A 23,621-nucleotide genomic window follows, 5' to 3' on the forward strand; every position below is an offset into this window, starting at 1 on the left:
GGACAAAGTTTCAGTTTTGCAAGTTAAAGAGTTCTGGAGAGGATGGTGGTGATGGTTGCACAACAGTATGAATGTCCTTAATGCCACTGAACTGTATATTTAAAAGATGGCAAATTGTATGTTTACGTGCATTTTACCTACAGTTTAAAAAAAAGGGTTAGTTTCTTACTATTTCCTATATATCTAGTGGCATTTTTTGGTCTTGATGTTAACATAGTGCCCCGTTTCTCAAAGATAGATAGATAGAGCTTTCTAAAACCAGTATCAATTTCATCATTTATTGCTCCTTCCGCTGGCCAATTTACCACCGGAAGTGGTGCTGAAGGCATCCTGGTACTAATTTGGATCATGGCTCTTCTTTTTCAAGCATCTCCAAGACTCCCTGTCATTCACAGTCTGTGGTCCAAAGTCTTAGCACAGAATTCAGGCCCCTCCAGCCTGGGTGGTCTACCTTCTTCTGTTCCCTGTACCCTTCTGCCTCCCCACAGTACATTCCAGACTTGGATCAGCCCGCTGATCGCGTCTTTAGGATGTGCTCCCTGAGCCTCTGAGTCTCCACTCACACTGTTCCATCCACCTGGACTTACTCTCTCCTCTTCTTCATCCGGTGACATTGCATGCATTCTTCACCATGCAGCTCAGCTATCTGTGATTCGTCCCCCTGTTGCCAGGGACAATGAACTGTCTGTACGCTGCTCTCCCAGAGGTTTCTTAACGCAATCAGTGCCGGTTTTGCATTTATTATATTAAAGCAGTGGTCACCAAGCTTTTTCATTGCACACCCGTACCAGTTTAAAAAAAAAGTTGAAAATACATCCCCAATATATGTATATTTATTTATCCATAAGTTGCATATATTTATTTTTATAAGCCAGTATCTCAAGGTTCCATATACTTAGTATTTTACTTAGAGATATATTGTGAATGATATCAGACTGTGAATCAGTATTTCAAATACACTTTTCTATTACTTTTCATTTTATTTTGGCCCGCGTCTTGCCAGACTTGATTTCCTCATGGCTTGACCAAGGGTCTGTAGAAGGAGCAGAGGGTCAGCTCTGCCGTCCCTTATTTTTTCACATGTTTGCATCACTAATACCATCTTCACTTTGCAGTTTCTTTGCTGTTGTATTTCAAGCCACTTGCCCAGATGTGAGGATGAGTGGAGCAAAATCGAGATGACATGGTCAGTAAACCCACTGCCAGTTCCTCCTTCCCAGGGAACGACTCACGACACAGGACCACAGGCACAAGCCTCCAGTCAGGCGCCAGCAGTCACTGGGGACGTTGGCTATTCAAAGCATCATTTCCTTGCTTTGTAGGAAATAAGTACAAACAGGAGTTCTTGCGGTTTCCCCGGACTGCGGAGGCCGCTCTTGCCCACCCCGCTCCAGACCTCTGCGTGAGGTTAGAGTTCTGTCCCTAGAGGGAACCCTTGCCTGCTGGTTTTTGACCCTTTGATGGCAGGAACCATGTGTTTTTAGCCTTTGTATCTCTCACATTTCCTGAAACCAAGGGCAGGCAGACAATAAATATTCTTTGAGTAAATAAAATACCTCAAAAATACAGCAACCAGAGAACCCAGCTATTTCTAACCCAGGGGAAAAAAAATCACAGTTGTCCAGACTTTTCTAGCACAATATTCAAGTGCTAGAAGATGAGAGAACAAGTAATTCCTATAAAATTTTCAAGGGACGTGTGTCCCAATATTTGCATACCCAGTTAACTTGTCTTTTAATTTTAAAGGTAACAAATATTTTTGAACATAGAGGAACAAAGAAGATGCAGTTTCTGTGAGTCATTTTGGAAAGAGAAAAAAAAAAGGATCCCAGAGAATGTAGAAATAGATTGTAGAAAGGTTGGCTGTTTGATAGCACGACCTCGGGGATATGGAGCCTCTGCATGCAGCCTAGAAACCCATACAGATGTCCTTCCACTGGGAAAGTTGGAGGTGCTTTCTCAGGATGCCGGTGATGACCGTGGCCGGGGACCTGAGGCTGCCAGATCTTCCTCACGTCCCTGCGAACTGCAGTTACTGCCTCCTCCCAGGGAACTGGTTGTTTCCGTTTATTCTGGAAGCTGCTCTACCACAAAGAGAAGTGGAAGGTATTAAGTGATGGAGCAACAGACGCTCAGACATTTTTTTTTTAAATATCATGAAAGAACAAAATTCTTAACAAATTGTAAGGTTTCAGACAGAAGATCAAAGCAACAAAGGCACCTTTTGAAGAACTCGGTATGCAGAGTAAGGCTCTGTCTGAGAAGGCGAGTGGGCTTAGAGACACATCGGAGGCTTGAAGAAAGGAATCAGATTGCAGTAAAAAAAATTCGTTTCTAACTTTGACAACTAAGGATGAATTCCATGGAAAGAAACAGGACAAGCTATTGGGAAGCCAAAACTCTACAGAAATGTCACACATGTTTGTGAGGAATTCTGTGGAACTCACAGAGGCAGGGAAAAAAAAGCTGTGATGAAGCTAAATTAGCAAAGAAATGATGAAGTCTAAACTCCACCAGACTTACAAAGAAAATGACCAAATTTAAGAGGAGCACGGAGCAGTGATGGAGGAATCAGAAATGCTCTGAGCTCAGTGAACAAACAAAATTACACGGGAACTCTTAGGAAGATGTATAAGGAGCGTCACTCAGAGAGAAGAAAATTGAAGTTTTAAATCACTGCATTTTGCAATCGATGCAGAGACTGATTACTGGAGTGAGAAGATTAAAAAAGGAAAGAAAGAAATCAGAGACAGGAAGATGAAGAGCTCACAGACAAATCTTCGCTAGACCCTTTGTTTCCAACACAAGCTGACTGCTGAGGGGTCAGTGAGGCATGACATTCGGCCAAAATTCTGCGGGGAAGCGAAAGAAAAAACCTTCCGGTACAAAGTAGAGATCCGTCATGACCTCTCTCGAGAAACACGCGGTTCTGAAAAAGCAGCTGATTCACGGCTGGTTTACATGGAAGAAGTGGCAGAGGAAGTGAAAGATTAGAGGCAGAGGAAGGAAGACACCTTGGTGAAGGATGGGCAGCAGAGAGATCTGACAAAAGCCCAGAGCGCTTCTCACGGCGGGGGGGGGGGGGTGGCCCGCACGCCCACTGCCCCCGGTTCTTGCTGGGGGGGAGCTGAAGCAGACCGGCTGGGGCTGAAATTGAGGGAGCTAAGCCTGTGCCTCCGGGGAGAAGTCCCCCGCTCCGCCGACTAAAGCAGAGGTGCACACCGCTCTGCCTCCCTGGGATGAGGTACCCATAGCTCCGCGTGTGTCTTCTCGAGGGAAGAGAAGCGCCCCAAGTGATCTGGGGACGGGCCAGGAATCGCATGAGGTTTCTGGAACAAGATGTGCCTCAGGCCATGGGCTCCTGGCGCCTTGGCCAATAAGCCCAGGAACCTCTTCCCTTGTACAGTGATGACTGTCACAGGTGACGCTGGTCTCAGAGAACCTGGACCTTCAACAAGAGGGTGGAGGATGCTGTGGGGTCCACCTGGACACCTCCACACTGTGGCTGGTTTCCAGGCCTCTGTGCCTTCTTCAACCCCTCATTCCTGCCCGGCTCCTGCTCCAGACCTAGGGAACACTGCCCCCTGGCCCCAGAGCAGCTCTCACAGGGGTAAGGGTCATGTCTTCTGGCCCTGCAGAGGGTCCCCCCTCTACAATGCGGGGCCCTCAGTGCTCTGCTTCTGACCTGAGGTGACCACGCTGCCCTCCTCCTGTCCCTCGGCCAGGCACTGGTTGCCTCCATCTTTTGCAAGATTCAGGGATGTCATTGGGCTCCAGAGGGGACCCTTCTCTCGTGGCTGGCCACAGGACGGCCCTCAGCCTCTCCCAGACCTTCCCTGAGACAGTGAACGGGCTTCCGGAGACATGCCCTGTGCTTCTAATCCATCTCCATTGTTCTGTTTTCTGTTGAAGGTTTTGTTCACCTAGGCTGACCTGCAATTGTGCAGTTTGAGCCGTAAATAAAGAAGGCTCTGCAGATACAGCCCCGACAGTCACCCGACTGTTTTGTTTTGGTTAGTGTAATTCGAGTAATGAGCAAATTATTTTAAACAATATGAAATATTATGAAAATGAAACAACTTTAATACATATTTTTGAAGTTCAAAAATGTCAAGATACCTTAAAATGGAGAAAGAGAAAACCTGACTGTAATTTGAGTGCAGTGAGGTGGTGTCCATGTCTGCATCATGGTAACTTCCTCACTTGGGAATCAGATGACCTGGGAGGACCACATGGGACCCGTTCCTTTGGCCTGGTCGCTGCCTTTATCCTGGAAACCCACCGAAATCCTGTGTGTCCCTGAGCGGGGCAGCACTCCACCACTTTAAAGGTGCCCAGACTTCTCAGGGTCACTTTTCTTCGTGATCAGAAGGACCCAGGGAGAGTGGGTTACATCACAGTGGAGAGTGAGGATGAGAAAACAGAGCTCACGTCCCACAGCCACCTTGGTCCTGGTGCAGGCGAGGCCGATACCCTGGCACTTGCCCCAGGTGGGCAGAGGAAAGGGCCTGGCGGGGCTTCCTCGGAGACTGGGGTGGCTCTGGCCTCCTGCTGCAGGGGGACCCCCGAGGTGGGGTCCCCATGGAAATACTGACCTACAGCCACACACCCAGCTTCATCCTTTAAAACAGCATGAGAGCCCATCAAATTCATCTGACAAATATTTACTGTGTGTCAGGCACTGTTCTAGGCCCAGAACAGCAGTCAGGGAATCAGGTGCAAAGCCCTGCCCTCCGGGAGCTAGGCGGCAGCCCAAGGCGTCAAGTTAGAAAAGCAGGTTCCTGACCTGCTGTTGTTTCTTTCTTATTTCCTTCCCCTTCACTGGTTTTCTTTCCATCTCATTTTTATGCTTATCCAAACCTTGCTTTTATCTGCTAACTCAAGAGTGAGGTCAGACAAAAAAATGAAAGGTACAGAGGCCTGAGTGGCAGCGAGTCTGGGCCGGCGTGTTAGACGAGGTATTGGCGGGCGAGTCACACTGACCCTCTGGGAAGGACACTGATCCATCCTCCCGTCTGGCTCCTGGCCCCGCTCTGTTTCTCTCTCTCTGATTGATTACAGATTCCCTGGTGGGGGAAAACAAGCGACTGCTTCTGGGATTTCGTTGAAACAAAGCAAAACAAAGCAAAGAAGCAAATCCTCAGCCTGAAACTTGGTGTCTTCAGTCATTATGGGATCATCACTAAGGGGCAGGCATTGCAGTTCACACCCCTGCTTCACCCTTTAGGTCACTGTTGGCGGCCAAACCTGGTACTCTGTGCAATCTGGGCTCCCCTTGGAAGCGTCTTTAAGGCTTCCCTCCGAGTTAAGAGGACATCATGACACGTCTGTGTCCCCCAAACACAGACTCAGTGCCTGGAATCCTGGCTTCTCACGTCCCCTCAACGCTGTGGGCAAGTAGGTAATTGTTTACCCTTGGCCTCCGAAGCCTGATGGTGAGGTATTAACGCCTCCCTGTGGGGTTGCTGTGAGGGCTAGAGATGGTATTGGGGTGCAGGCAGGACTTGGCAAGGGATGGGCAGTCTCTAAGCAGTGGTTCTTCCTGTGCTGAGAAGCTGTGCTCGGAGGTTTGAGCAGCCACTTCAACAGGGGTGTCCAGACAGTGGCTACTGACCCACTGGGGCTCTTGGAAGTGGAGTTGGTTCAGAAGATTGAAGAACTATCCAATAGGGCCTTTGTAGCATCAGCCTCAGTTTGTGGTATGTCCTGGGTTCTCAGAGAGGACCTCGTCGTCTGGGCAGCCGAGTACAGAGAGGTTTCTTAGGGCCATGGGACTTGGTTATATGCATCTTGGGAATGCATTTGACCTTTCAAGCCAAGGTCACCTTTCTTTTCTATTTAATTTTTAATCATGGCGAAACACATGTAAAATTTACCTTCTGACCCATTTTAAGTGTAGAGTTCAGGGTATCGAGTGCATTCACGCTGTTGTGCTGCTATCACCTCCCTCCGTCCACACAACTCCTTCCGTCTTGCAAACTGAAACTCTGCACCCACTGAGCACTCGCTCCCCATTTTACCCCCCAGCCCCTGGACACCACCCTTCTACTGTCCATCTCTAGGAATCTGACTGCTCTCAGGACCTCACTTAAGTGGAATCATCTAGTATCTGTCCTTTTGTGACTGGCTTATTTCACTGAGCACAACGTCCTCAAGGTTCCTCCAAGGTGTAGCAGGCGTCAGATTTTCCTTCCTTTTTTAAGTCAGGGTCGCCGCTTTTTAAAGTGGGTGCCCAGACGTTCAGATGAGGGTCTTTAATGGGATCAGATCAACTAGGAGAATTTTGCTGAATTCAGTTCTGCCCTTTTTCTTCCACATCACTGCCCGTTCTCAGCTCATCTCTCCCCCTATTCCTGTAACAACCTCTGAACCCGCTCTGCCCTGTGCCCCCAGCTGTGTCCTCAGTGCCCCCCCCTTCTGGTCACCTTGCGTCTCCCCCTCTTGGGGCCTGTGCCCCTGCCCCGGCCTCCCGCCTGGTCCATCTGACTCCTCCTATCCTCCCTTTCTGCTCTGTGCTGCCTCTTCCAGGAAGTCGTCCTTAGGACCCCATCTGGCTGGGGGAACCACCTACGTCACCCCATTCCTTTTTAGCTCAGTTCTTACTGTGCTGCACTGTAGTTATTTGCTTCATCATTTCTTTCACTAAGAGGAGCTTTGTCATCTTTTTTTGTTTGTTTTGTTGTTTCCCCTGGAGCCTGGCACACAGCAGTCGCTCCATAATTGTTTGTAGGATAAACATATGCATGAATAAGTGAAAACCTGCTTGGGAATCCACCTTCTGAAGGGTGGCCTTCAGTACAAACCAGATGCCATCATTAGGACCAATGGGCTTGATTGCTGCATTTTAGGAACTGAGATGAAAAAGACCTTTTTGGTGGAGACACGGTGAAGTTTGGGGCGATTACTGAAGGGGCCAGCATTGTTTAGATCCAGTCCTGTGCAAAGGCAGTACGCAGGACACTTAAGGAATAAACCCTTTAAAGGCCTCTGGCTCTCCGAGGCGTTATACAGGCATCTGTACACACACACATGGGTTCTTAAGCTGTTCAAGGATAGATTCAGAAGGTGCTCAGATCACAGTAGACGGCTCGATGAATGTCCTAGTGGACACTACGTGCCTTCCAGAGCCCCTTAGGGACCTCCCTCCCTGGCCCCAGAGAGTGACCCCGATCCTGACCCTGCCCCAGGCGGGGTTCTCTCCGAGATGCAGCCCCGCAGTGTGAACGCAGTCTGCGGCTCCTCCCTGCGAGGTTCATTCACCCCCCAGGCGCGTTCACACACCCGCACTGAGATGCGTGCGGGGCGGGGATGCGGAGCGCGCCGCCCTCCCACCGCGCACGCGCGGGCCGTGGCGCGGGTGGGCCGCGGGGCGGGGCGTGGCGTCGGCTCAAGGGCACCTCTGTGCCCCCCGCGCTCCCGCGGGGCCTGGAGCGCAGATGGCCTCGGTAAATGTTTGCCCAGAGAAGCCGATGAATGGGCGTTTTGTCACTGGCTCTTTTCATTTTCCCCTTGGCTTGCGCCCTGACTCTCCTTGAAATACAGCTGCTTCCACGGGCCGCGTCTTTATGGAGCGCGGAGCCGGGCTTGTGCTCAGTGCCAGGAGGAAACGGCAGCGCAGAAGGGACCCGCCCGGCAGCCATCTTCTCCTTTGTGCCCAGGACAGGCCCGGCCGCGGGCGAGGTGGGGGCCCAGGGGCCAAGCGGCCGGGCCGGGGTGACTCGCGCCGCCCAGGTCTGGGCAGCCACCCGGGGGAAAGGGCTTTGACATTCCGGGAAAAACCCCACCACGTGCTGAGCAGCCCGCCCACCTGCCCCTCCCTCCCGCGGGGCCTCTGCGTCACATGATCGGTTTCAGCAGGAGGGACACACGCGGAGAAGCAGCCTTTTGTTCTCGGTCCCCTGGCTGCCATCTCGGGATTCTGATCAAGCCCCAGGAGCCTCACCCAGAGGCCGCGGGCCCCTCCTCAGCTCTGAGCTGGACCCAGGGATGTAAACCCCATCGCCTGTGCTGGCGGAGTTGCTTCTTGGCTTCCTCGGTGAGCGTCGTTGTGCCTTACCCACCCCAGGTGCGCTCCAGAGCCTTAAAGTCACCCCCAGCACAGCCACACTCAGGACAGCCACGTTTCCCTACCCGAAGGGTACACACCATCCGTGAAAAGACCCCCTCCAGGTGTGTGAGTTTGCTTATGACCCACACTTAATTAGAATATTAAAAATTGGGATCCCAGAGGGAGAGGACTTAAGCCCCACTAGCTTTGGCGACGCGGCCCTGGAGGCCCGGTGCATCATCAGGGCCTCATCGGAGGTTCAGCCACGGGAGCGGATATGGGGAGGCGGTGTGGAAGCGCCCCCACCCCCGAAGCCCGTGTGTTCCCTCCACCCTGGCTCCTTGCCCTGCATACCGGCTGCCTGGCTTCCAGGATGGAGGCCCACCTCCGCTGGAAGCACCCAGGTGCTTTCAGGGCCCCTTGTCTGTTCTGGGGCTTCATTTCCTTGTTTGAAAATATGAATGTCGACACAGCCACTCGGGGTTTTTATGAGACTCAACCTGGATAATATGAGGGTCCCCAATGTGTGACCCCCTCTTACTGACTGGACTTCCAGGACACAAGCTGTCCCCGGCCCGCCCCCACCTGTCTTGGTGGCCCTGGCGCATGTGCCTCTCTTCTTCAGCCTGATTGTCCCCTCGTTCCAGGCCCGGCCCCCTGCCTGGCCTAACCTGCCCCCCAACTCCTGGCCTCACCCCACAATGTGGCCTCGAGCCTGCCCCCCATTGTTAATTATCCTCTGGTCTCTGCCTGGGGGTCAAGAAGAAATCCTCTTCCCAGAGCTTGGGGTGTCCTAAAAGCTGCTGGGGGAGCAGGGCTGGGGGGAATGAACAGCCACGCCCCTTGCTGGAAGCCCCCTTTCCTGCTTTCCTCTCCTGAATCCCAGGCTCCTGTTCGCCCTGCCCTGAGACTGCGTGCATCCAGCCGGGGGCTCCCCTGGCCAGCTAGGCTGGGAGGAACCTTTTTATTCATCTCCCATGGCTCATCCAGAGACAGAGGCCAGACCTGCTCCAAGGGAGGGGGGAATGGGGCTGTTGCCCAGTCCAGGGTGGAGTGACGGCAGCCTCCATTGTGGCCTGGAGGGCGGGGCACCCAGTCTGCCCAGAGGCTGAGCAGATAAACCTCTGGGTGGCGCGGGGCTGTATTGAAAGATAGTTGGTAAAGAAACTGCCTTGACATTTTAAAAGGAGTTTTAGAAAAATCTCATGGAGGGCAATTCTGGCGGTGAGCAACTGATAACTCCCTGGGTTTCCGTGCACTTTAAACGTTGTTTCTGGAGCAAACTGATAGGATTCTCGTATTTTCCTTTGGTGCCAGAGCCTGATGACATCAGAACGTGGGCAGGGGTTTTCCTTTGGGCACTAAGAAATGCCGTGGGACAGCTGCTACCAGCAAAAATACTTTGTCTGCACTTGTGACGAGCGAGTGGGGGGCTGCTGGGGCGAGGAGGCGGGGGAGGGTGGGGAGGAGGTCCATGCACTGGGAATACTAGCCTCTGGGGGGTTCGAGGCCTGATAGGAAAAATTAGACAAAAATGGGAATGGTTCTGATAGCCCCAAGAAAGGCGAACATTCTAGAAGTCTTCCCTGGAAACAGGCTGCTCATATTAGGCAATTTTGGTTTGAAAATCTAATCCTTCTATTTCAAAAATGAGGTCAGAGGAAAGCTGTTTCAAAGGAATCACTCTTTTATGTTGAGGGTAGGTGGTAAGAGGGTGAGGGTGGAGGCAGGGAGGCCATTTAGAAGGTTAGCATGAGTCCAGACTGGGAGGTGATGGCGGAGGTGATGGACGGAGCCAGCGGGACTTGCTGATGAAGGAGGTGCAGGTGTGAGAAGACGCCTGAACCCCCCAAATCAGGGGCACATTCCACAGAGGAGACCGTGGGAGGCGCGCTTCCTGGGGGACCCCGGCGCAGCTGTTGGTTTCTGGGCATGTTCAGATGGAGGGGGCCGCTGACCTTACCGGTTTGGAGCGCAGGAAGGGGATTGGCTCTGGAGACACAAATTTGGGAGAAATCAGTGTGCAGAAGGAACAGAAGCCATGGGCTTGGGTGGAGGGGGTGGGGCCCCTGGCAGGGAGAGCGGTTGGAGGAGCAGGTGGACCCTGGAGCACTTCAGGGGAGGCTGGGACTGTGGCCCAGGACCAGCGGGGGAGCCTGACAGGGGGGCTGATGGGAGGAGGCAGCCCCGAACAGGAGGAGCCTGCGTCAGGCTGCGGCTCTGACACCCGAGGTCTTTGGTGGTCTCGGTGGGAGCGCCCAGTGATGGGAAGGCAGCCTGACGGAGTGAGTTCAGGAGAGAAAGGGTGTGGAATTGCAGGCATGGGGTAGGGGGTGATCACAGTCAATGAGGGAGACAAAGATGTTTAGAGATCACGCCTGCGTGCCGGTGGGAACAGTCTACCGGGGAGGAGAAAATCGAGGACGCAGGAGAGAGTTGCAGGCTGCTGGGTGCCGTCCTGGGGGGAGAGGAGGGGCCAGGGCGCCAGTGGAGGGCTTACCTCCATCCACAGTCATGGGACGGAAGTGGACTCAATGGGTCAGTTGGAGAAGATTTGGTGGGAGGAACAGATCTGCAGCAGGATGTGGGTGATCATATGCTCTTCAGGTCAGAAAAAGACTCAAAGAGTTTAGCCACTTGTTGGGGGAACACAGCTTTGGGCAGCACCTCCTGACCTCAGGCCACTGGAAAATCTGGACAAACGCTGGTTGGCAGACGTGGTAACTCTCAGTAAATCATGACTTGTTTTGTCACTGTGGCAGCACAGTGGTGCTCATCAAAATTCTGCCTGTGTCCACATTTGGACCCAATCTCCCCCTCCCCTTCAGCCCTCTGGTGGGTAAGCAGTGACAGGTGACTATTTCTGGCAATTGGGCTATGATAGGATGTGATGGGTCACTTTTCAGTCCAAGCATCAAAAGGATGGACCCAAGACTGCAGCTTCCGCTTCTGCTGCTGTGACCAAGGTGGCAGCTGGGGGTCCCTGAGGGACCATATGGACCATTTCAGGGCTAAGACATGATCATAGCATAAGGTGGTCTACTACTAACCCGAATACCGCATTGTCAACCATGGCTTGTAACAGAGTTTGGGTCTGATTTTGGGTTAAAGGCCCAAGGATCTCATGAGAGACTCTTATGATGCTGTAAACATCCTGGATGCTCCTGAGATTCACTGGTACCATGAACGCACCGTGAATGCACGGGGCGGGCAGCTGCATCTCCAGGTGGTGCATGCGATGAACCTAGGACTCACCTTCGCCTGGAAGGGAGCTGACAGGCGTCCTCCCCACGGGCAGTTCTCTTATCCATCATCTAAAATCCCATAGTTCTTGGTTCCGAATGAGATTCACACCAGACAAAGGCTCACAACCCAAAGTGGTGGCAGAAAGAGGAGAGGGATCAATCATACCACCAGGGTCCCGCCCTTGCTTCAAGCGGACAGCTGGTAGGCTGGCTTCTTTCGCAGCCTCCTGCTGGTGCTTTTGCATCTGTGGGCTACCTGAGAAACGGGATGCACTGTTTCACCTGAGCGTTCTAAAACTGCGGAGTTGAGACAAAAGACTGGCCCTGACAGAGTTTCTGAGTTGAGGATAGGAATCCGGAGCCTCCCCATTCGCTTTGCAAAAGCCCAGGCTGCAGGGCACGGAGCCCACTTCCTTCCCACCTGCCGCCCAGCGGCCCCCTGCGGAATCACACCCCTGCTCAGGGCGGACTGAGGGATCTTGTTCCGGGTCTACGTTCTTACCTGATCTTCATAGGGTGCTGGCCCTGGAAGGCACCTTGGAGATGGTTGAAGCCAGTCTTCTTGATTTACAGCTAGGATAACAGACCCAGCGGAGAGGCCCCGGGCTAATCAGTGGTGGGCTAGTCCGGGAGCTGCAGCCCTGAGGAGTTCCCTGTGGCCTCCTACAGGCAGGGCCCCGGCCGGGTACCACACTGAAGATGAAACACCCCGTAGCTGCCCTGCAGGAGCTGCCTCAGAAGGAAGATGGGCCTGGAAAGGTTACATGACATGATTGCTCTGTGGGGGTTAAAACTGAAGGAAGGCCAGGAGAAGCTGCAGCCTGCTCAGCCGAGGCAGGGAAGGCTTCCCTAAGGGGCAGAGTTGGGGCGAACCCCCGGTCGAGGGGTTTCTCCTGCAGGAAAGTCAGGACGGGGGCGGGGTCACTGCATTCACTGGATGGAGCACAGGGCAAACGGAGGGGGTGGTTCTGCTGCCTCGTGGAGCTCAGTGTCTCCAGAGCACAAAGTAGGGAGGTGAGGGGAGGAGGGACACGAGGGAGACCAGCAGCTGGGGGTCTGCCAAGGTGTGCAGGCTAAAATTCATTGAAGAAGCCTGTTTCACTAGGGGGAGTAACGTGGGTGGGCCTGTCCATTCAGTAGATCTCTCTGTGACGGTGAGAAAGACAAACTGGGAGCCAGTGAAGCAGACAGCAGGAAGCCAGTCCAGTCAGGGTGCTCCAGCAGCACCCAGGTGAGAGAAGGCGGGTCTGCCCCAGGGCGGCGGGCCGGACAGGCGTGGGAAGGCGTCTGCGGGCGGCAGGTCTGCAGAAGCAGGGACAATTCCTGAGTTTGTGTTTTGCGGAAAGGGCGTGACAGGTGCGCATTCACCAATGTAGGGAGAGGGCTGGGGGCAGCCTGAGCGGATGGCTGAGAGGATGAGTTCAGGTGTGGATGCACTGAGGGTCCAGGTGCTTGGGGACAGTTAGGAGTGTTGGCCGGTAGGCAGCTGGGCTTGGATGAGAAGAAGAGCCAGGCTGGCTGTAGACTCATGCTTTAGAGAGTGGGTGATGCGCAAAATCATGGCCGTGGATGAAGCTGCCCAGGGAGAGTGTCAGGTGAGCTGAAACAGGCCACAGAAGGAGCTGTCCCAGGTTGGGTTCTGTAGAAAGCAAACCAGAGAGCTTAGTCTGAACATTTATGAGAGAAGCACCATGGAAGGGAGGGAGAAGACGTAGGATGGGGCAAAGGGAGAGGGAAGTTTCCATGCAGATCTGAGAGTCTTGGGGAAGCCACCACCACGGTTGATGGAGTGGGTCCCTGACGACGTGGGGGAGGGGCACCTCTCAATTAATGAGGGGAAGGAGGTTAAGAATGGGGTCGCGCGAAGGTTAGGGTTTGAGTGGAGCGACAAGGAGCTGGGGAGGTGGAGCCTGACAACCTGTATTTTCTTTGTAAAATCAGAAGCTGGGTCGTCTGCTGAACTTGGGCTGGGGTAGGGTTTGGGCTTGTGGAGAACAGTCCTCGAGGTAAGTGAGAGGACGCGTCTGGGGACCGCAGTGCAGTGTTTGAGTGGCAGCTGATGGTGCAGGGCCTGGAGGCCGTGAGCTGTGCCTGCTGGGTACCGCGGCTCGCCCCGCAGAGGAGCACGCAGGTGGGTTGGGGGGAGGACCCCGCGGCAACAGGGTGTTGGCTAACTGCCTGAGTTTCCCCAGATAATTCTCGAAGATTCTTTAGAGATAAACTCTCTGTTTTAAAAATGGCTTTTGTTTTCTAAGGAGACAAAACATTAGAAGGTATTCGAGTTGATGTGTGTGTGACATTTTCGGCTCCGTTAGTCCAGTTTATCAATTTACCCCTTTATGCATCACGCTTTTGGTGTTTTATTATGGAATCTTTGTCTAATTAAAGGTCACAAAGGTTTCTCCTGCAAATGCAAATTAAAACCACCCCGAGAGACCCCTTAGAATGGCTACAATGAAAAAGACTGATACTGTCCTGGCTGTTTGATGAGGGTGTGTGGGACTCAGAACTCTCTCATGCTGCTGATGGGAGTGTGTTCAACGGTACAGTCACTGTGGAAAACAGTCTGTCAGGTTCTTAAAAAGTTAAAAAAAGACACAGATGAACTGATTTACAACACAGAAACAGACTCACAGACATAGAGAACAAACTTATGGTTACTGGGGTATAGAGGGGGTGGGAAGGGACAAATTGGGAGTTCGAGATTTGCACCCCTTGGGGAGTGATGGGAATGTTAGGTATCTTGATTGTGGTGGTGGTTTCATTGGTACATACATCTATAAAAATTCATCAAATTGTACATCTGAAATGTGTGTAGTTTACAGAAATTATATTACAGTAAAGTTGTTTAAAATTTTTAAAAAAACTTACACATACAACTACCATGAGAAGCCAGTTTACTGGTAGGTATTTAACTACAAAAAATGAAAACATATGTCCATCCAGAGACTTACTTGTACATGTGTGTTCATAGCAGATTGACTCCAATATCTCCAAACTGAAAACAGCCCCAAAGAACATCATGTGAGGAATAAACAAGCCAGGGCACCTGCCTGTCACTAAGCAGGAATGAACGGCACTCATGTGCAACAACCTGGATGAATCTCAAAATAATTATGATGCATGAAAAGGCAGACCCAAAATTGTACATACTGTACATTCCATTTATAATAAAAGTCTAGAAAATGCAAACTACTCTGCAGTGACCAAGTGCAGTGCAGAGTTTGGTGGCGGGCAGGGAGGGTTACGGGGGCTTGAGGAAGCCTCGGGATGGGGGTGGTGATGGATGCATACATTCCTTGAATGTGGTGATGGTTTCACGGCCTGTAAACATGTCACAACTTTGTATACTCTACATAGTGCAGTTACTGTATGTTAATTATACCTTAATAAAGCTGTTAAAAAATGCTGACCTGAAAATTAAGTATATGATGATCATTGACAATTAGCGAATAGAGCAAACTTTTAACAATAGTGTCTTAAATGTCAATTTAGTCAACCTAGACCTTTTAGAGGTTTAAAAAGCAGAAGTCTGATAATTCTCCCCTCCGCACACGGGTCACTGAGGCCTTTTTATTTTGCACACAGAACCACTGGGGACCTTGCCTGTAGGACACTCGGAGATTACAATGTGGCTACACGTGGCTCCAGACACCTGATGGAAGCGAGGTGAGAAAAACGATTTGGGCCAATCACATGATTACAGAGCGAGGGTTTCCAGCAGGGTTCCAGGTGGTCAAGCTCAGCTTCTGTAGCAGGTCTAAGGAAGAGGGGAGGGCAGTTAACTACCAGAGGCCCCTGCAAAGAATTCTGAGTGTTCCAAGGTAAAACCCAAGAGTCAATTGTAACAGAATCTGGCAAAAATGGGCGCTGTGTACTTTTACCAGAAACATTCTCTCAACACACAGAAGACTTTCTAACGTCAACTGAGTTACTCTGTTGTCCCAGAGTGACTACAATTCAAGGCCCCTTTCACCCTGCTTCCTTCCCGCTTCTCTGGGAGGCACCTGCTCTTACGTCCATTTTGCAGGTGGGGAGACTGAGTCTCAAAGAGGTTAAAAGGTTAGCCAAGGCCCACGCTTGTGCAGGACATCAGCTCAGAGGGTCTGAGTCCAGCGGCCCGCTAGCCCGCCCCTCCCACAACTCGGTCTACTCAATTTTCGTTTTCAGAGCTCTTCCCAATATCGTTGTCATTCTCACGCCACCTGCATTCAGGGCTTCCTACAGTTACGGCGCTGCCGGGGGCAGGTGGATTTCCTTAACCCTAACCAAGCACTGCTTGATGGAGGCGGCTGCTCCGAGTGCCCGCGGCATGGACTCAGCAGCACTCATCTTTCCTGGGCGGCGCGTCTCCACTCGGGAGGATGCTCCGGCACGTCCCTGCTGCCCTCAGTGAGGACGCCGGCCCAGCCCGCCCGACACCAGGGCGGGTTTTCCCCGCGCGCGCGAGGCGGGACTGGAGCGCGGGAGAGGCCGGGGCACCGCGCAGCGGGGACTGGATTCACGCCTCAGCCGCGCAGCCCGGCCCCGCCCCTCCCCGGACAAGACCCGCCCCTCCGGCGTCCCGCCTGGGCGTCGCCCTTCCCCGGAAAGCCCCGCCCACCACCAGGCCCCACCCACCGGAATCGAAAGCAAAGGCGCGCTCGGCGTCTCGGCGCTCGCCTGCTCGGGTCTGGCGACGGCGGCGGAGAGCGGGTTCGGCGCGTGCGGCCAGCCCAGCGGGCGGGATGGAGGGGCCGCGGGCCGCCGCCGCGAGCGGGGACGTCTCCCTGCACAACTTCAGCGCCAGGCTGTGGGAGCAGCTCGTCCACTTCCACGTCATGCGGCTGACGGACTCGCTGTTCCTGTGGGTGGGGGTCACGCCGCACCTGCGCAACCTCGCCGTGGCCATGTGCACCCGCTACGTGAGTGCGGGGAGGGCGGGGGGCGAGGGGAGGGGGCCGGGTGGGGGGAGGGGGCGAGGGAGGAGGGAGGAGGGAAGGGGCGGGGGGCCCGGTCCCGGAGCGGCGGCGAGAGGGGCGGCGAGAGGGACGGGGAGGGTGGGAGGACGCGGGTTGAGGGGTGGGGGTCCCTGAGGCCGGCCGGTGGGGGTGGGGGTCTGGGTGGGACGGTGACCGAGGGCTCTGGGCAGTGGGGGTGCCAGCGGGGGCCTCAGGCGCGCTTTTCGTGCCCACCCGGTGCACGCCTGGGAGACAGTTGACTTGGTGGCCCCCAGGTTTCTCCTGGGCTTGGGGAGGGGGTGCTTGGGGCCCTTCCTGTGATGTCCCAGCGGACTGGGGTCGGTCGGGGGCTGCGTCCGGCCAGCGCTTGGCCCCGGCCGCCCAGCTGGTTCTCCATCCCCATTGCAGTGTTTGGAGTGGCCAGGGGCTACCTCGTATCCGGTCACACTCGCCCTGGGGGGTGGCAGCTGCCCCCTTTTTTTCTTGCCGGCTCAACATTGACCTCATCTTTTTACATGTCCAGCAGGGATCTCTTTCCTGTCTCTCCATTTGTGTGCCTCACTGGGAAGTCTAACAGGCATCTCTTACTAGACTTTCAAGACCAAACTCTCGGCACACCTGCTCCTCCCGCAGCCAGCCCCTCTGTTACAGCAGGTCTGTCCCTCTTGTAGGGGCATTCTTGGATCCTCCCACAGTTAACACGCCCGCCCAGCGTCAGTGAAGCAGCGGGCACTGCTCTCAGCAGAAGGTGCAGAATCCAGCCACTTCTCACCTGCCACCTGGGCCAAGCCCACCCATCTCTCCTCCCTGGCTGATGCCCCCTTTGCTGCCTGAACGGGTTTCTCAGAGCTGCTGTAACGAAGTGCCACAGACTGGGAGGCTTTAAACAACAGTGATCGATTCCCTCCCCGTTCTGGAGGCCCGAAGTCTGAATCGGGGTGTTGGCAGGCCTGGTTCCTCGCGGAGGCTCTGGGGGAGAGGTCATCTCCGTCTCTGGGCTTCTGCTGCTGCTGGCAGTCCTTGGTGTTCCTTGACTGGCAGCCTCGTCACCCCTATCGTGCTGCCCATGTCACAGGCCTTCTCCCTGTGCCTCTGTCTCTTCCCTTCTTCTAAGGACACCAGTCCTGTTAGAGGAAGAGTCTGTCTCATCTCAACTTACGTCTCAATTACATCTGCAAAGACTATTTCCAAAGAAAGTCACCTGCCCAGGTGCTGGGGGTTAGGACCTGGACCTGCCTTTCGGAGGACGTGGCTCAGCCCTCAGCACTGCCCTATGGCCCGTTCTCCACGGGCAGTCAGTATTGTCATCTTTCTGCTCAGATGTTCTGAGAGAGGAATTCGGAGCACAGTCCAGAGACTGCATTGACCTCCAGGCCCTGTCACCTGGTGGGGCGCCCCTGCCCCGCTGTCCTCACGCCCTCTTGCCCCTCTTGGCCACTCCAGCAGGCCAGGCTGCTGCTCCCTCTGCAGTTTATGGTCTCCCAACCGCATCCGTGCCGGGGGTGGGGCCTGTCTGTTCTCTGGGTTTTTGTCTCCCTGGTGCCTGACAAACTGCTCACTAAACCCTCGTTGGAGTGGGACGGAGGCCTCTCAGGGAACTCCGGTGTGTGGGGACTGCCGGTAACGGGTAGCCAGCTGGGCAGGCAGGAGTGCCCTCAGGGATGGGCGCCTGCAGGGTGAGGGGAGGTGAGAGGTCATCAGGCAGAACCTGGGCACAGCTTCAGAAGGAGACAGCCCCTGAGCCGGACTCTGCACGCCCTCCCCCGGCCTCTCTTCCGCCCTTTCCCTTCTCGCTCTTCTCTTCCTGGGCCTGTTGTCTCTTCCTTCCTTTCTGGTGGGAGCTGGCAGGTGGGCCTTTGGGCAGGTGGCTGTTCCAGGTGATTCCACTGGGTGGGTGTGGCGGCCGGAGGGGGAGGGGTGACGAAGGAGGCTATGTGTTTGCAGGTCCTGGTGCCCTGGGAGCCACCGTCCCCTCACTCCCCAGTCCTAAGGCTGTGGTCACAGGCTTTGGGCAGGGCTGTGGGCCACGAGGGGCCCAGGACTGCTTGTTGGTGAGACCAGGCATGCCATTGCCTGTCTCACGGCTCTTCCTGTGGGCCGCGTCAGTGGTCTGACTGCTTGGCAGTCATCACTCCTGGGAGGGTGTGTCATCTCAGCGGGAAAGCCACACTTCACCAAGATGGGGCAAGAGAAGGAAAAGGCCGGTCCCGACGGGCCCCACTGTGCGCTTGGGCACTGATCTCCACGGCCCGAGGGCCAGGCCACAGCTTAAGGCAGGAAACCCCAGATCCCCGTGGAACGAGGCTCAGCAGACTGGCCTGTAGGCGGGCCTGCCGTGGGCTTCGTGATGAGTTTGATCAGAACACAGCTATGCCCACCGGGTCAGTCGTGTCTGCTGCAGCGTTGTAGTTGGATGGCAAACTTGAGCAGCTGTAGCTGGACCTTGTGGCCCAGAAAAGCTGAACTCTTTACTGTCTGGCCCTTCCTAGCAAAGTTTGCCGTCCCATGTGTGGGGATGGCCCCATGGGGTCTGTGAGCTCTCCCTCCCCCAGGCCCCTACATGGGTGGCAAGAGTGTGTGGAAGGGAACCGCACGCCCAGCTCCTCCGGCCGCCTGCCCTGCACTGCGCAGGTCTGTCACTGCCAGGAGGGTCTGCAGAACTCAGATCACACGGGGTCCCCGCAGGGTAGGCGGCCTGGGACCAGGAGGGTGGGGTTGGGACCCTGAGGGTCAGACGACCCAGGAGTGTTTGGCCCGCTCTAGGGAGTGGATGGTGCTGCTCCAGCCCCAGCAGGGCCGTCCGGCACGTGTCTGCCCCGGCGGGGACTGGCTTGGCACAGAACGACTTTGAAAATAAGGATTAAGGAGGGTGACAGTGTGGAGTTCTTAGTTGTTTTGTTTTTGGTGGAAAAAGATCACCCTGTTCAAGTATATGTTTCTATCTTCAGGAGGTTTAACTGTCAATACTTGTTTTTTTTTGACTGTCAATACTATTAACATACAGCTAAACCTGGAACTTGAGATCTGTAAACATCAGATTCATTAAATAAGATCTTATTTTTGCATGTTTTAACAGGAAAGCTTTCAGGAAATGCTTTCATTCTTATCCTGTGTTTTGGCTTGTCTTTTATAGATCTGAGCAAATTCTGTCTTGAGTTGAAGAGGCTTTGAGCCCTGGGGGTGGGGGCGGTCTCTGGCCTGTGCTCTGCTCAGCGGCTGGCACCTAGTAGTGCTCAGTTCACCTGTCCCCGTGGGACAGTGGGGACACTGTACCCCAGGGCCTCTGACCCAGGGCTCATCCCTCTAAAACCTTGCCACTTCCAAGTCTCCCTGACTTCTGTACCAAGCCTGTGTCTTTTCATAAAAGTGACTTGGCTATGTTGTAAGTTAGTGAGTTTTTTCTTTTGAGCTGGACCTTTTTAACGTGAGGGGGCTCACTCCCAGAGTGACTGGAAGTCAGATCACTGTAGGTGACAGAGGGGCCACGTATATTCAGCCTTCGTTTCACTGCTGCTTGTCTGAAATGAGGCCTGGCCAGGCGAGCTGAGAAGTTTGTGTATTTGTCTGGACGCTGATGGCTGGCATCCTTTTGCAGTGTCACAGGGTTGGCCGTCAAGAGCCCAGACGCCATCGAGGGAAAGGGTGCATTCTCTTCTAGGCACAGATGAGGGGATTGGGGTCCTGCTGCTCGCTGGCAGCTGCCTCGGGGGCAAGTGGGCAGGAGGCACTTGGCACCCGGGCTCCCTGTGGCTGCGATGACTGGGTCCCGTCCCTCTCAGTCAAGATGCTGCACCTCAGCCTGCCTTGGAGTTTGTGGCACTAAGAGAAGTGCTGGGATCTTGGAGCAGCCCTGTGATGCCAGCTCCCAGGGACTTCTCTTCATCTCTCCCCGAGGTCACCTTGTCTGCATCAGAGGGTCACCCGCCTGGCCGTTGACCCAGACACCCGGAGCTCTCGCCCTACCACTGCCTCGGGAAGAGCTGGGGCCGTGGGGGCTTGGCTGGTTGTTCGCAGCTGCAGCTGCAGGTGCAGGTGGAGAAGCACCATGCTCTTTGTTGTCCTTTCAGGACCCCATCCCCGTGTCCACCGCCCTCTTTGGAGACACGTCCGACACGACGTCCACCGGCCTTGCCCAGCGCTTAGGTACGTACCCGCCGGGGCTGCTGGAGTGGCGGGTGGGGACCTTGCTGTTCGGTGGGGCCGGGAGGTGGGTCACTATGGGAGGAAGAGGCTGGATCTGGGAGGTGAACCCCTGTCATGCAGGGCAGCCCAGGCTCCTTCCACTGGTCTTTTCCAAGATGATGTGGTACCACCGCTGCGCCACGTCTCAGGGCCTGCGTGCTCCCATGTCACGCCTTGGCTGCCGTCCTAGCCTATGAGTGACTGGGATTGTCCTCCTCCCTCCTTCGTGGGAGAAGAGGGTGAGTGATGCCCATGGTACCCAGCGGGCAGCCCTGGGCCTCCTGGGGACTTGGTGGGGCCCGTGGAGCTGGAAAGACTGCCCGTCACCGCACGTGATGTCCGTCTGAGCTCAGAAGGGAGACCAGCCTGCCTGAGTATGGCTTTGAGGGGCCGTCGAGCAGGAGCCCGAGGTTGAGGACCGCAGCCTCCCCTGTACTGCAGATGCCTGGTGGTTCAGGGAGGCCGGCAGGTGTGCGGCCCTTGGCTGTGCACACTACCCAGGTGGCACCAGGGACCTCGAATGGTTGGGCAGCCTTGCCCCCCGTTTGGTCTGCAAGTTCACGCGTGTCGCAGCCGCTCTCAGAGCCCCATGTCCTGGCAGGGGTGCAGTGCTGAGGCCCCGCCCTGATTTTGAGGAGCGCATGTTTTAGTTGTGGCGACAATTCTGTCAGCCTGATCCCTGGGGAGTAGGAGTCTGTGTGCCCGTCCCCTGGGACACACACACGTAGACGCACAGCCACACAGTGCCGGGGCACCGGCAGTGTGTGGAGGGCAGGGCGTCCCGGCCAGGCCATGCTGAGGTGTGTGCGCGGCGGGGGGGACCACCAGGCCAGCTGCACATTTCAGGCATGTCCCTGTACTCGTCCTGCAGCCTGGATTTGGAGACACCTGACTAGGCAGTTCCCTCGGTAACTTGCTATTAGGAAGCAGTTTTAAGTTTGCAGAGGAGTTGTAAGGCAGATTCAAAGAACCCCCACTCGGCCGTCACCCAGGTCCCCAGGCCTCCTTCCTTCTCCGCTAACGCTGTTGAACTGCTACCTGAATCACGTGGAAGTGATAAGAGGTGACACCCCTTTGCCTCACTGTGGATTTGCCCATGTTTTGGGGTGACATCCGCAGTAGGCAGAGTCCTGGGTGCCAGGCAGGTGAAGAGGGAGGCTGCCTGTTTGCAGAGCTGGGACCAGGCGGGTCCCTGCAGTGTGGGCGACAGTCGGGTGGAGGAGGGCGGCTGGAGCGCGTCTGATGAGCTGCAGATAAGCTGGTTGTTCAGTGACCAGGATGTGCTCTCGGGGGCCGTCCGAGGACGGAGGCCAGTTTGTATGCAAAAAACTCGGGTCTTTCCTTTTTTTGTTGAGTTTTATGCAAATGTTGGGGCTCTTTTTAATGAACATTTTCTCTCGCGGTTTGCATCAATTTGTAATTTACTTGAGTTGAAGCAGAACATAGGCCAAGGTGCTTTCTACCTTATGAAAGATATTAATGGAGGGTCCCACTTGCCTGTATCAGCAAACCCAGCAGCCCCGGCCACTGGCCAGCAGGGACGGGCGCATGGGGTGAGGTGCCGGCACCCTGGGGGGCCGGAGACGTGTGTGCTGAGATCACAGAGGGCTGTGTGGCCACCTGGAGCTTGGGGCGGGACCTTGCAGTTGGAAATCCATCATTCCCTATTGTGAGTTGTCTGGATGGTGAGGAGAGACAGGTGTCCCAAGACAGTGTCTCATGTAGAGAGGTGAACGACCTGGAGGCGCAGGGGGGCTTCAGTGTGGACGAGGCCCCCTGCCCTGTGTGGCTCTGCTCCCTGTGGGGCCCTGTCTTAGCAGGGGGTGCCACGGGAATCAGTGGCCGCCCGGAACAGGGACTTTCTGACCACTGAGCGCGGGAGGCGGAGCAGCTGTGACTGGCCGGCCCAGCTTCCCTCCCTGCCCCTCCCCACCCTCTGCCTCTGACGGTGGGACTGGGGGGTGTCTGTGGGGGGAGCCCAGGGAGGGGGCTGGCTCTGTGTGGCTAGTTCAGTGGCTCAGGCCCCGCCGGCCCACCTTCAGGACGCCGTCCTGCTGTCCGGTTCTGGCCACGGAGCTGTGCTCGGTTTTGTGGTTGGAGCAGTTCATCTGTTGGTGGCTCTGTAGCAAGGGGCCGGGACGCGTGCTTGGCGTCAGGTTGAAAGTTAAACCTGTGTGTGTGCGTGCACATGTCTGCACACACTCAGGACACGTGTAGGGTCTCCTCTGGGAGGAGGCTGGGGCTGGCAGGGCAGTACTGAAGGGGGACTGTAATATTTTATTTTTACTGCTTGGACGTTATCTGTGTATTTAGAAAGCAGAACCACCAGCCGGTCCTGTGTGCAGAGTGGTGGGCCTCAGACGCTGGTGCTGGGTCCCCGAGGGCCGTGCACAAACCCCGTGGGGCCGGGGATCACGCTGTCAGAACCGCTTCTCGGGGACGAGGGGGGTCCCTGTGCCTGTCGTCTGCGTTTGCACAGCTGTCCGTGGAGCCTCGGACACTGGGGTGGTCCTCTCCCCGAGAAGCCCCCCACCTTCTTCCAGGCCTTCGTCGGCTCGCTGTGAAAACGTGCTTTCTCTTTTTAGCCAGGAAGACCAGCAAGCAGGTGTTTGTGAGCTATAACCTGCAGAACACAGACAGCAGCTTCGCGTTCCTGGTGGAGAACAGGATCAAGGAGGAGATGGAGGCCTTTCCAGAGAAGTTCTAGCTGCGGGGCGGCAGCGGGGGCCTGGCTCGAGCAGAGGCTTAAATAAATGGACTGGAGCTCTCACTGCCCTCTTCGGGTTCCTGCGTCTCGGCTTGTTTTCCTGGGTGGGTCTCTCCTCCTCCTGCCCCTCTCGGGGTCAGGGAAGGCTCCCCTGGGTCCTGGGAGAGGTGAGCGTGGAGGGCAGATGCCATGGTCCCCGTGGGAATTGTGGGGTGACAGGGCCACTCATTCCCCGAGAGGAAGTGTAACGACTGTGCCAGGTCCGTCCTGGGGGATCCGCGTCCACCCTGCTCCCCAGGTCTCTCCCTCCTCTGGGCCTGTCTCCTCGCTGTAGGGGAGGGGCCCCCCCTCACTGGGCTCTTGTCAGACGTGCTCTGGGGACCCTGAGCGCCGGGGCAGCCGAGACGCTATGGTTTTACCCGCTCCCCTCCGTGCTCCCTGCCACCGTGGCTTTCCCTCCTCTTCTCTCCCAGTCCCGGGCCTCCACATGGCCGTGTCTG

The 23,621-nt window shown here is 55.3% G+C and overlaps 1 protein-coding gene and 1 long non-coding RNA gene across 2 annotated transcripts; one reads left to right on the top strand and one right to left on the bottom strand.

Annotated features, from left to right (window-relative positions):
- Positions 1 to 9,738: 9,738 nt before the first annotated feature.
- On the bottom strand, positions 9,739 to 13,675 carry LOC116658156. The gene is made up of 3 exons (XR_004313342.1): positions 11,795 to 13,675; positions 10,548 to 11,548; positions 9,739 to 10,039 (listed from the first exon to the last, which is right to left on the bottom strand). It is a non-coding gene; the product is annotated as an uncharacterized LOC116658156 (long non-coding RNA).
- Positions 13,676 to 14,880: 1,205 nt separating this feature from the next.
- PSMG4 (proteasome assembly chaperone 4) lies at positions 14,881 to 23,189 on the top strand. Its single transcript, XM_032462416.1, has 4 exons — positions 14,881 to 14,961; positions 15,463 to 16,196; positions 20,300 to 20,375; positions 23,000 to 23,189. Exons 2-4 carry the CDS (start codon positions 15,657 to 15,659, stop codon positions 23,119 to 23,121), a joined length of 738 nt encoding a protein of 245 aa, XP_032318307.1. The 5' UTR covers positions 14,881 to 14,961; positions 15,463 to 15,656; the 3' UTR covers positions 23,122 to 23,189.
- The last annotated feature ends 432 nt before the right edge of the window (positions 23,190 to 23,621 follow it).

This window comes from Camelus ferus, chromosome 20, assembly GCF_009834535.1.
Source record: "Camelus ferus isolate YT-003-E chromosome 20, BCGSAC_Cfer_1.0, whole genome shotgun sequence".
Lineage (NCBI taxonomy): Eukaryota > Metazoa > Chordata > Mammalia > Artiodactyla > Camelidae > Camelus > Camelus ferus.

Bases quoted from the DNA above. Each gene is read 5' to 3' on its own strand.
- PSMG4 (XM_032462416.1), top strand. From the start codon at position 15,657: ATGCTCCGGCACGTCCCTGCTGCCCTCAGTGAGGACGCCGGCCCAGCC. The intron at 16,197-20,299 runs GTGAGTGCGGGG...TTGTCCTTTCAG, and splicing joins TGGCCATGTGCACCCGCTAC to GACCCCATCCCCGTGTCCAC. The intron at 20,376-22,999 runs GTACGTACCCGC...TTCTCTTTTTAG, and splicing joins CGGCCTTGCCCAGCGCTTAG to CCAGGAAGACCAGCAAGCAG.